This window comes from Trachymyrmex cornetzi, unplaced genomic scaffold (assembly GCF_001594075.2).
Source record: "Trachymyrmex cornetzi isolate Tcor2-1 unplaced genomic scaffold, Tcor1.1 scaffold61, whole genome shotgun sequence".
Taxonomy (NCBI): domain Eukaryota; kingdom Metazoa; phylum Arthropoda; class Insecta; order Hymenoptera; family Formicidae; genus Trachymyrmex; species Trachymyrmex cornetzi.
In genome coordinates, this window is record NW_017299926.1 from 2,391,525 (window position 1) to 2,404,793 (window position 13,269).

Below are 13,269 nucleotides of genomic sequence, written 5' to 3' on the forward strand. Positions count from 1 at the left end.
TCGGTCGCGTGAGTGACTTTGCATGCACACGCGATTACGCGCTCGTGAACGAGCCCATGTCCGGCCTCATTGCGCGGTTTCTGCAACGGAGATGCAATTCATCCGAGGTGGCGTGATAGCTTTATTTAAGGGCCGGCGATGCCACGAATAAAAGGGAACATTAATCTCGAAAATCACTGTTTTCAACAAGCGAAGATCGATATGTTCGTGAAGATGATATAAATCAGTAAAGATTATTCATAAAAAGTAATCTTTGCGCTGATTTCGCGCGATTTATGTATACAACTATTTTGCGATGTTTCGTTATATGTCTTGACATAAAATGAAATGACTTCTTCGAATTGGTGGCCTTTGTCGAAATACAAATTTACAAAATCGTAGAGCGATTTTCAAAAAAAGTATCTTGAGGCCTAAATACCCTACTTTCACATCCTCTTCAATTTTGTTGAACAGCACCCTTTTTACGTTATTATGAATTCAAGTGCATCGAAGAAGCATCGTCGAAAAAAAGAGTAATTTAGTACCTTCGGACGAGAGGGAATTTTTCGGCCGCGTTACGCTACGGTACGGGGTCTAAACGCGTGGTTTGTTTTATGATTTATAGGATTTGTCATTGCGTGACCGCGCACCGCGGAAAGGAGAGCCGTTGTTAGCGCGACACGCCGACAAAAGAATGCACGCACACGCGCGCACCTGTGCACCATCAGGCGGAAATTGCGGACGCTTCGTCGGGCCTCAAGTATGTTTTAAAAAGATGCGATCCGTTTTTGCACGCCAAATCGGTTTGTCCGCAGAAACGTCCTCCGTTGAGCGCGCACACGTGTGCACGTCCAAGCGTGTGAGCCAAAAATGGGCTCGTTTGGGGCTACAGCAGAACGAAAGAGCGAACGGGGGTAGAGGGAAGCCAGGAAGTGATTCGATGAGACAAAAAGGTTGAGCACAGCTACAAATTCGTTTCTCAGCAAAGTGGCAGCTGTGCTCACGGTCGTGGCCATATCAGCTTTTGAATCACGATAATAAAGATGGTACCGGCGACGTATGTATTATTGATGAATTCGCATTTATCAATTTTTTTGTTCATTCTCTTTCGAAGTGCATTTTTTTATAATCTGAGACTATATCGTTTTCAGCGCTTTAAGTGTATATGCGAGTTAATCGCTCGTGTGCAGACGCTTATGAAATTTAAATTACTATCGTTTGCAATCGGAAACGCATCGACGGATCCAGTAATTTTATAATTAAATATAAAACATGAGTTTATGTCATTCATTTATTTATATTATTGAATTAATTTCATCAATCAATTTAATCAACCGGTGACACATAATTATCTGTTTATTATCAAACGTACAGCTCTAATGAGTGCTTATAAATATAATTTTCGTTGGACGTATTTCTTCTTCATTAATATGCCGTGGTAAAACTTTGAAAAACAGCGTTATAAAAATGGAAAAATAAATTACATGACCGCGCGACGATTATATCGTGACGGGAAGACGAGACGAAGGATGGACCATATCCTCCCCTTCCCCCGTCCCTGTTTCACTTTGCATTTTCGCGCCTACTTAGTAAGGTCGAAAAGAGAAACGGATGGAAGCGAACGGATGATCGGGCAGCCATTAAGGCGAATCGTGAAGCTAATCGCTGTCGTTGATGGGACATGGGACTGCTCCTCGGAGTCCGCCGGTGAGTGGCTCGGCTGACACGTCAACAAGTGAAACACTTTTTAAGCTAAAGAGTATTTCGCCAAGAGTGCACTTAAGGACAGATGCAGTTTGCTACTGCATCCACGGACACCGTTGTGAGACGGATGATGGAGAAATGGATTTCTGATGGAAATGAATTCATTAAAATAAAATAATGTATAAAATTACGCAGTTTCTACGTTAACTTACCGTACGAAGTGCTACGAAAGCTACGAGATATAGTCTTCACCCGACGAGCACTAATTACGAGCTTCAAGATTACCTGCTTCCTAGTAACGAAGGTCTGCCTTTCAAGGGCAAAGATCGTGTAATCTAGAGGAATCGTTCCTCGTGGACGTGGATTGACGGATGATTGATGAGGGCTCACGGTGCCGAAGCACCGCCTACACGATTTTTATAATTAAAGACCGGGATACTAATAGTTATTTTGTTATCTCTCTCTTGTATAAGGAAGCGTATAAGGAAGAATTTGTATTAACCCTTCCAAGATGAAAGAAATGAAGTATTGAATTAAATTAATTCTGTATTTTAATTTTAAACTTTTTGATAAATACATACATAATGACACGGTTAACGAGTCATTATGCATGTACACGTGTATATGATTTTTGACAGTATATATAACGCATAAATGTAATTTGATATTCTTTTTATTTATTTTTTTTATTAAAAATAAGATAAATCTTATTTTTATTGTTTCATGTTATAAAAATATATATTATCATTTTATCGTATAATTTTGATTCCAACGGCATTATTATTGTACAATTACTACAGCTTTTTCTTTTGATTGATTGCTTTTGGTATAGTGCTTCGTACATGGGCGTATTTTGGATTTTTCGTAAACTTGGGTCGATAATCGGATGAACCCACTGGTTTATACGGTGATAAATCTATATTTGATACTGAGGAGGATTGATTTACTTTTGTAGATTCGTTAGATTTTTTAACACATGTAATATTTCCAATTGCACCAGTACTTTTACGTCTCTCGGAAACACTATCTTTCGTTGCGAACTGTTTAGACGAATTTGGTGTTTTAGGGGAAGTAATATTTGATTTGCGATTGTTAAGCGATGTTCTGGTCTTAATTGAAATGCCACTGGAATTGGAATAGCTATTAATTAAAGATGATTTTTGAGCTTTTGACGTAACTTCTTTTGGTGATCTTGTCAATTGTAAAAATGAATGCTGTAAAATAAATAAATATATGCATAAATAATATCTTGTTACACAGATATTTTATCTTAAAATTATATTGCTTATCATATTATTAATATTACTATCATTCTTACTTCTAAATGATTCAGTTTTGTCATAATGTTCATAACAGACTTTCGTATTTCCTTCAATGATATATGAAAAAGATCACTTGATATATCAGAGTTTCGTACTTCGTTCAATGATAGTTGACAAAGATCACTTGATGAATCTGTTTCACCAAACCTTTCAGCATCTGTGAAATCTTTAAAAACGTCCTCGTCGTTAGTTTTCTTCGAGTGTTCCTCGCGAATAAAAGTATCAGATCTGCTAATGTTGTTGTTAACGTAAATCGCAGGATTCGATCGTGAAATAAACTGTAGATAAGTAACAAATTGAAATTAATAATGTGCTAGATAACTAGATAAAGTTAATTTGTCAACTATATATATATATATATATATAATAAGTAAATTACAATTGATTAGTAATTTGACTTATATTTATGTATATATAAAATTATGAAAGTTAGATTACTCATCAATTAGTGATAACGTTTCAAAGAAGTAATGCGATAACGAAATTTACATTCTTTTCCAATATAACGAAAGAATTCTCTCGTTCTTTTTTAATATCTTTTAATGAGATATCAGAAAAAGAAGACTCCTCATCCGTAGTAACAGATCGAACATCTTGAGGTCTAAATATAAAACTATTGTCATAAAAAATGTATATTCATAAAGAATCGTTAGACTATGTATCAAAATTTCAAAATAACCTGCGCATATCCTCAATGTTAGGTTCCTGTTTCATCTGTACGGCCGAAGTTTTTAGGGTGGCAGCAGCGCTTGCGTTATTACATACTTGTAACGGATTATTCTTGTCAACGTCCTTTTTTATGAGTACCAGAAGCACATGATGTATAGTAGACATTATTTGTTCTTCGGTTAAAGGCGTTACGGCATTCGTTACATCGTTCTGAAATATACACGTAACAATCACAAATTGTATGAAAAATTTCACAGGACGTGCGATAACTTGTACTCGTTAAATACATGTATACATAGAAATAGAATAACAGTCGTTATTCACGTGGACATTATATATTTTACTCTTGGTGATAATATATGGTTCTTAATCGAACGAATACTTACATGCGGTGAAGAAGTTCTTGTGTAACGATTGATTAGACGCGAAAACTCTTGCGCAAAATTTAGCACGCTCATTTTCGACTTTCTACTGCACGACAGTCTCGAATGATGTACGCAAACGAACTAGTTTCAAATGACTGCTTGATCGAGCGACTTTGTATACAAATTCATCATAATGACCTCCTGATATTTATTATTCGCAGTAACGGCGGATAGTGTTGATAATTCTCTTGTTCTTTTCAACGCACATTTTCGAAGAATTACAAACATGTTTCAGAAAAGAATAAACACGATTTAATAATTAAATATATTTCTGCGTACTTTAGAAACTACTTGCCTGTCTCTTTCTTAAGTATTTTTGCGACACACGTGCCTTTCAATTATTACATTTTCTTTAAGTTTGATTTATATAAGACGCAGAATGCGAGTCGCAGGTCGCAAGCTTGTTGTGTCAGCCAATCCGATGCGTCAATTTTAAAAGTGACTTCGTAATTGACTAAAGCAACAAGCGACCTGCGACTCGCGTTCTGTGTCTTATGTAGATTGGGTTTTAGACTAATTCTTTAATAAATACGCGGTAAAATATTCGTCCAGATAAAAAGATTTTAATTTTTTCGTTATTTATAACATGGTAATATTAGTATAAAAATTGTATAAAATCTACTTAAATTAATTAATCAACTTAATTTAATAGATCGATATCAAGTGATCAGATACACAATAAAATTTTTGAAATTTATGCAGGTAACTGTATCTATATTTGTGGAAATCATCATTTTCTCTGTAACTGAACTACTCTGCTCTCACGAGCCATCTCCGAAGTAGTTTCTAAAGTACAATGTGGCCACTCCTCCGCTCTGCCAATTATTCCCTGCCACACGTCGGGCACTGATGGAGCAGCCCGCGAGAGAAGAGGCGTAGGGACATGATAAATCTCCCTCGGGGGAAAAACTAGCCGCCCAAAAATATATGCACGCCGGAGATGGATGGGTGGAGTGCAAGGGCGGTGCCCGGGTACGCGGAGAGAGTTTCGTCTCAGTTTGTTTCTTGGGACTCCTCCGTAACCTGGTCCCTTTCTCTCCTTCGTCCCTTGTCGCCCTTGCGCACAGCGTGGTGTCTTTTTGTGAATTTTTTGGCGATCGACCGATTAGGGGAAGGCGGCGCTCGTCAGTCAACTCGGTGGATGAATCTTCGGCGTATGCAGATATGCGCGTCGCCACTCTTGGGACTGACTTAAAAAATAAAATTGTATGCGCGATAAAATTTAACAACGCGTTCGACACCGCACCAGCTGCTCGTTGAGAGCGCGTGTGATGTCTTCCATCTGGAAGCTGAGCTAGTGATTAATAAAAGCCGTGACGATCATTGAAAAAGGTATTAAAAGACTCTTATAAAGTGTTAACTTTTCTTATGCGAAAGATTCGAAAAGTGATAATCTCATTATAAATTCTAATGAATTAAAAGGAAACGATTCATACATATATGATAGAAAACTAAATAAATATACGGTGAGTGCAAAAAGTATTCGTACAGAAAAAATATTTTTTAAAAGCTTTACTTTTAAAAAGTAAATATTATCCAGCGAGAAATGATTCGAATTGATGTCGAATCGATATCGATACGATGATTTCAACACCAATTTGACGTCGATTCGACGTTTAATTGACAATCTCATTTCTTGCTGAGTAATTAACCATTTATTCATGAAGAATAAAATAGACTGTATGTTCCTTAAAATTATATTTACCAAAAAGATTTGTATTAATTACAGAAAATATATCACCTGAAAAATAAGCGAAAATTAAAAATTGTATTATTAGGTGTTAAACTTAATTGCTGCCGTTTTTCGTCTCCAAAATTGATTTGTTTCGAAGGGAAATACGTTAATCAAAATATTATTAATAAAGTATTATTAATTAGTAATAAAGTAGAAAATAGAGGAAATTATTTTGATTAAGGTATTCATTCATCTTCCCTTCGAAACAAATCAATTTTGGAGACGAAAAACGGTAGGAATTAAGTTTAACACCTAATATTTGGATGCTCAAAAAGTATTTATAGAGTCGAGAAATTTAGCTTTTATAATCAGAAATACATGCAAAGCTCGTTTGTTTATGTTAGAACAGAATATATTCATTATATGAAATTGTTAATTAATGTTTATTTTCTACAAATAAGACTTTTATAAAAAATTTCCTTGTACGAATACTTTTTGCACTCACTCTATATGTGAAATCAGTTTAAAGAACATAAAGATATATAATTCTATACGTTAAGGTTAGATACAGCTTGCAAGGCTAGTGTTTGAACGTTCGCGCTACTCAGTCCTAGCAAAATATTCTCCTTTCTCCATATATCTCTCATCGTTGCTTCCGATACACTAATTTCGGCATGTCTTTACAAATGAAAGGCTTCGCTGCGTCTGCATCGTTCCGTAGCAGCTTCTCAAATATTTATTATTTCCGATGCCGGATGTCCTCCGGCCAAAGCTCGAAAGGATACGACACTACGGAGGCACATTTTCCTTCGCCGTTGCGAACCGCTAATGCACATGCAGCCGCATCCTATACGAGATATGCCGGCGGTCGTTTGAAGTCTGAACATGTTTGAACAGCGGTCATTGTCTTGTCTTCAGTTTCTTCGTTTTTTGTTCTTCGTCACTGCCGCTACTGCCTCAGCACAGCAATCTCGGTTCAGATAAGAAACGAGTCAAGAGCCACGCGAAAAGCATTTTTTACGACTTCGAAGAAGAAACATTTCGAGCAACGATACGTTATCATGCAGATTCTTCGATGATAATGAATGAATATATCGCGTATGATTGTAATCATTTTTTTACACTGCAGCAATTTTACTGCCACATTAAAACAAATAGATGAACAAAAGAAAATCATTACTATTTGATTTAAATATATTTAATATAATAAGGAATATCACAATTATATAGTGTCGGAAATTTTTGAAAATTACTTGGAACACCACCATAAAATCACTTAACTCGACCAGACACAAAGCACGTCTTATTTCGTGACCTAATATTTGACTTTCGCCACATTGGACTACAAGTCCTCCACGTTCGACTGCCGCCGTTTGTTTGCAGTCTGCTTTCAGTTTCGGCTCGCGCCGGGTTGATTTAGGATTTAAGGATTTCCACGTTTGTTATTCGACGATCACGTGGATAAATATACTTGAGATGATTCCTCTATTTAGGCAACCGCGGGTGGGCTCGCCTATTATTCGCGCGTAGAACTTGATGAACTACTTGCGAATTCGCGAAAACAAATTTATCGAATCCAAAATGAATGGAATATAAAAATTTTGTCAAGTATATTTAAAAATATATTTAGGAATAAGTTTTGCATAAAGCAAACATCAATTTTGAATTTTTTCAAGAATAAAGTATTACGAATCTTGCATATTATCTATTATTATTTTCCTGAAAGATCAAAAATTAAATTTAAACTATTATTATAAATTCGACCAGTGATAGTTCAATATGTGAACACAAAAGATTCGATTCTTCAAGCGGAAGACTTCGAGTCTAAGACACTCGGTCATGAGAAAAAAGGAAGACTCGGAAGTTCATCGAAAGAACCGGTGGTATCGTCTGTTTGGATAGTCTTTAACTGACCATTACACCTGAATGGACCGCTTCAAAATGAAAAAGGGCAGCCTGATCCTTGATCCGACCGGCCTACTTCCTGTGGAACCCGAATGGGTAGACCCTAGAGACCAACGGTCAATGGTAATAATGACGAATGTTCTCTCACTATGATTCCCGACGAGCCGCGCGTTTCTACGTTTCCAACTGGTCTTACCTGATCTCCTTTTAAGCATATTCGTCGACTCTTCGGGAACACTCGAAGAATCAACAAGACGCGCAAGAATCTCGGATCGCGTGATCGCAAAAACTCGCAGTATAGTGTCTCACTAACCGCGAGACACGATTTTTGATCTTCCAAGAACGATTCGTTCTACTCTTATGAAGGAAATTCACATCACAGAATTGGCTTTAATCTAACAACGTTACATATGGCTGATGCCTTTGACCACATTTACCCATTATGATTTTTACGTGATTAGGTGTGTCTTTCTACCGACAGTGCACAATGGGAACGTCGTTCACTCCCAAAAAATAATGTAAAACAATACACTTAAGCGCTTTTTGTGCACACAATCGGTCACGTTTGCGAGTGAGAACTGCAATTTCGAAGTAATGATGAACATCCGTTATGGCGCGTAGATTGTCGCTATTATCGTTTACGACTGAAGATATAATGTTATATCGAGAGCAAGTGATCCTTCCAACCACAAACCACATTCACCTTGAGTGTATTAAAGTGTCCAGCATCAGCTACGCTAAGATAGAAAATAACGACCTTTAAAAGTAAAGCCAATTTTGCTTAAATTATATGAGTACACATTATTTGCATATTGTGTAAAAAAATAAAATATATATTATAGTAAGATTGACATTGATATTAAAGTAACAATAATTTTATTCGTTAATTTAATTTTTTTCTTGTGTTTGATATATTAAAGAAAATAATAAACGCGCTGAGTTTATAAATGCAATAATTTTGCAAATTTTAAGTGCCAAGTATTATGTGCTCCTCGTAGCAAACAACTTGTCTCATCCATCATTTCCAGCAAGCTGCAACCATCGCTGCTCTGCTTTCGTCTCGTCCAGGGAGTTGTCGGGTTTTAAAAGAGACAGCTCAGTGACATAACACGTCTCGTAAAGGAACACGTTCGGTGCGCGACGAAAACGAGAAGGCCGTTCGAAGGTAGCACCTTTTCTGCTCTTATATATGAATTCATCCTTCTTTCTGCAAATCGAAGGGCCGATCTACTGCCCTTGTACAACACTACCGGGCATTGTCGCTTTCCTCCCTTCCAATCGCTTGGGAGGTTGCTTCCAAGGAATTGTTCGAGCACGAAGAAACTACGTCGTAACGTGGTGGGGACGTGAGTCGTGTGGCCGCACGCGTGTTTACTTAGGATCATCCCCTTCGGCCACCGGGATAATTCCGGAATCCCGTGTAAATCTCCGCGGCAGACCTGATACGGATTATAGTATGAAAATCGTTGGTAAAACGTGCATTAGGCAAGGAAGTTGAGGCTTCGAACATAATGCTTCATTTTTCCTATTAAAAATCTTATAAAATTCGTTATGCAATAATGAAATGCAATAAAAAATCAGGACATCTATCATCCCGCGTCACGTTTTTCACAATTAGGTGTGAGATTGGGACTAATCGACTTCCGCCAATAAATCAGCCGTATCAAGCTAAGCTGCGCTTGTAACCTGATAACCGTCCCGCCCTTTGCAGTTCCTGTTTGTTGTCGATACCGTTGGCTCGGTGTTCTCTTACAAGTCTCCACTTGCTGTCCAGAAGTTCACCGGTTAGTTGGAAACGGGTCTCGAAACCGCTGGAAAGTTCCGCTTGTAGTTTCTCCCGCTTCATCCGACACAAAGAACGCCAACTGTCGCCAACACAGATACTGTCCAGATCACCACCGCCGGTGGTTCATTAAAAATGTTGGAGCAGCACTTGCGGCTTGGTCCACCTGGTTTCCTGTCGCATTTCAGTCGATAAATTGATGCTGGATGATGACACTTTAAACGAGCGCTATCATCAAGACGATTATCAAATTTACACATATATGTTCGCAATGAAGATGTTACATAAATTTGCATAATGTTCATAATTCGCGTTTGCGTATCCCGCAGATGTTTCTATCGCAATATAAAACAATATTGACAAGTGTTTGGATCAAATATATCGTGAGTTTATTGAACGATTGTAGCAAGAATATCTTTTGTTGTAGAATGAAGTATAAACCACTAAGCCAACATCGTCATTAGACTGTATTCGCGATTGACGAGATTGTGTTGTTATTACAGAACCTCGTAATAACCTTTGAAGAGTATACAACCAATTTTGGAACGATTCGTGATGTTGTAAAGCCGTTCAGGTTCCGAATGATTTGTCCGAAACGAGCACGAGTGCATGCAGTTTCCATAGATGTGCGACGCTCGTATCTTTTACGAGGTACCGTGCCATTCCGTTTATGGCAGATCGAGCAATAAAACGGAATCGCAAATAGAAGTGCCGGAGCAAAGTGTGCAAGATAAATGAAGCTGGCATATCGTCCTTGTGTCTCGGATATCGTACGGGTTGCAATGTACATGGAAATCGCCATGTCTAAATTGAATCGTACGTACTTCAACAAATCGGATTGTACGATTATATAGACTTTCCAATAAGATATATATATATATATATATATATATATATTACATAATTTAAAGCCGATCAAAATGAAAATACATGATAGAATTGAAAAGAGTATCGAATAACCTATTTGAAATCATATAATCGATATATACTAACTCAATATGCATTGAAAGCACATTGAGTTAGTATACAATCCGAATACTAAATTAGATTTGACGTAGGAGTTGTTAATCGTTAGAGAAGTTACCCGGCTTCTAATAAGTGATGGTAATTATAATTTAAATTTGCACAGTAATGAAGCGTGGCCTTTGTAGCCGAGCGGCTTTGTACTCTTGATCGCATGGTTTGCGCGCACTTGAGGCAACATCATAGTTATCGCTTGTTCACACTCCGTTATCGTGGGCATAATTTTCGAGAACGACGCCGTAGGCTGCACGTGCCCGTTTTGTTTTATTCACACGCCGCACGTGTTCGCCACAACTAAGGTCTCGTGTGTCCTTTCCAGAAAATAATACGTCCGTTTAACTTCTTACGGTCCGCGGTGTCCCATATCCAAGCTGGAAGGGAAGTAGGTGTTACGGGGTGTGCCCGACCTCGGCATGGCGAGAGCACGATGTTCGAGTAACCGTAATAAAAACCCTCGAATAGAGAGGATCGCGTAAGGGTAGAAAAACGTTTCACTTGCTTTCCGCCCGCGACGATTCGTGGGCGTCAGTGGGCGGGAAGAAGCTCTCGGCAATACACTATATAATACATACCATAAAGCCACGGAGTTTATATTTGCAAACGTAGAGAAACTCGCGGAAAGCGGAGCGAGGGTATCGCGACGTAAAAATTCACTTCCCGTTCGATCTGAGACAAAGCGAGGATTTGCATAATGGCTCCAAGGAAATTTACCATCCCCGTGTGTGATCGGGTATAATATACTCTTCCTGACATTTTTGAAACGTCGATGCTACGAAAATACGCGGCTTCGAGTATCTGGTAATCGTACACTGCGCGATGAACACTTCTACTGGACTGAAAGAGGGAAGAAAAAAAAAATTGTACCGGCAAAAGGACATGTCTCTACGTTTCACGTGGCTTAACTGCTAAGGGTAGTTAGACGAGTCGAGAATGCATTCAAGGCCCGGAAGTGGGCGGAACTGCAGCCTGCGCTTCAGCATTGTACACAAGGACTCGGTTTTTCCTCGCTCATGGGTCGTCCTGTATTATGTGGAGGATAGAAAGAAGGAGAGAGCGAGATAGCCTCGGAGTACCGGAGGCACTAAAAGGACATCCGATATCCGTAAATGCCGTAATAACAAGCGCCGCGTTATCCTCGAAAACTTCAATATCTTCTTTTGCGAATCGGGCAGATGGAAGAAAATCTCTGCGGAGAATTCGTGTTCAAGAAATGATGTCACGACGACAATACCAATGTCGGTGAGATTTTTTAAGTTTTAACATGTATTAATAGAAATTATATACGACGAGACAATGGTGCGTTAAATCGAAATTTTATGCACAAAGTGGCGCCTGTTTCTCGTTTATTATACTGAAATAAGTAATGGCTTGGTTTATCGAGTAGTCAATCAGAGGCGTCAGGGTGATTACAATATGCAAAAACCAATTTCTCCTCCAGGTGCGGGTACGCTACCGTGCTACCGATTGGCAGAAAAAATATTGCAAACAATCTTGATGTTATATTCAACCGCCATAAAAAGCCAATTTCGGATACAATGGACCTCTATCGAGGGAAGGCAGATCATCTGCCGTTCGATATACGCGGAGGAGGTTCTCTATCTGCAAGGAGCGCGATCGAGGCTTGATTAAAAATGAGATTGCGGCAGCGCGATTTCAAGGTGGAAGATTAGACCGTGCTTCTTATTTGATTTGCAATTCGATATTTTTAGGTTCTTTTTAGGGTTCGAGCATGGTGCGGCCTCGAACCGAGGCATGATTTCGTAGAACTATGACGATCTTGCGGTTTGATTGTGCGATACCTGGAGAAACGGATGTTGTGTAACAATAACTTCGAATCTCTAATATATTGAAACTATTCGATGTTTCGCACATTTTTATTGTTTGATAATTATGTTGAACTTATTCAGTAAAGAATATCATATTGCAAGAACTGATGAATCTTGAAAAAAAAATGCTAGTTAATGTTTGATAATATTAATATAGATATTATGTCAAAGTAGTATAAAGTGGAGGATTTTCTCGGTATTCTTTGACACGCGCATATATTGTGACAGAAGTATTGACGCGCTGACAAAATACGGCCGGCTGCGCTCATTTTTGATGCACGAGTAACGGCGAGCCAGATAATCTCCGAAGCTCATTTCGAACCCGTTTCTTTATGCCGATGCTGGTGAATGGTTTCCCGCAGAGCGTCTCATTGCGAACTGCCCGTGCCGAATTAGAGCGGACATTTGGAGAAAGGATTTACTTTAATTCGTGCACAGAGTTGCTACGAATACGCTGTTGTCCGTTGGCAGGACAATGCCAAAGAGTAATCCGGCGGGAGATAAGTCTATCTCGTTTTAACAACGATTCGTATCCTTTCAAGTGCCGTCAGGCTTCAGCTGGATTCGCCGGAACCTGATCACTCTCGTTCGAGTCTAATTGTAGCGCGAGAACTATTTTTGGTGCTAATATTGAAACTTTCAAAGTTTAACCTGTTAACTTAGAACATGATTATATTTTTATGTGAGATCTAACATACGTTTAAATTTAAATTACAATTTAAATTGCGCGCCTAAATAACGAAGTATATACGAATGCTCGCACATGTATTGTTATTTAGGCTCGCAATTTAAATTATAATTTCTCATTCTCAATGTTAGACGATTCGAATTAATACTGGTAACAAATAATGCAACAATAAATTAGAATATTCGCATTTTAAAATTTAAATAACGCAATAATACTCGATTGTTAAAAAATTGACTGAAGTAAGAAGAGGCAATCTGACCCAATTCTTGG

The 13,269-nt window shown here is 38.3% G+C and overlaps 1 protein-coding gene across 1 annotated transcript; it reads right to left on the reverse strand.

Moving 5' to 3' along the window:
• Window positions 1–2,477: 2,477 nt before the first annotated feature.
• LOC108766681 (uncharacterized) lies at window positions 2,478–4,134 on the reverse strand. Its single transcript, XM_018516106.1, has 5 exons — window positions 4,061–4,134; window positions 3,691–3,884; window positions 3,491–3,618; window positions 3,002–3,285; window positions 2,478–2,897 (listed from the first exon to the last, which is right to left on the reverse strand). The coding sequence occupies exons 1-5, from the start codon at window positions 4,130–4,132 to the stop codon at window positions 2,478–2,480; spliced, it is 1,098 nt and encodes a 365-aa protein (XP_018371608.1). The 5' UTR covers window positions 4,133–4,134.
• Between the last annotated feature and the right edge of the window lie 9,135 nt (window positions 4,135–13,269).

Bases quoted from the DNA above. Each gene is read 5' to 3' on its own strand.
- LOC108766681 (XM_018516106.1), bottom strand. From the start codon at position 4,132: ATGAGCGTGCTAAATTTTGCGCAAGAGTTTTCGCGTCTAATCAATCGT. The intron at 3,885-4,060 runs GTAAGTATTCGT...TGTATATTTCAG, and splicing joins CAAGAACTTCTTCACCGCAT to AACGATGTAACGAATGCCGT. The intron at 2,898-3,001 runs GTAAGAATGATA...TTTATTTTACAG, and splicing joins CAAAACTGAATCATTTAGAA to CATTCATTTTTACAATTGAC.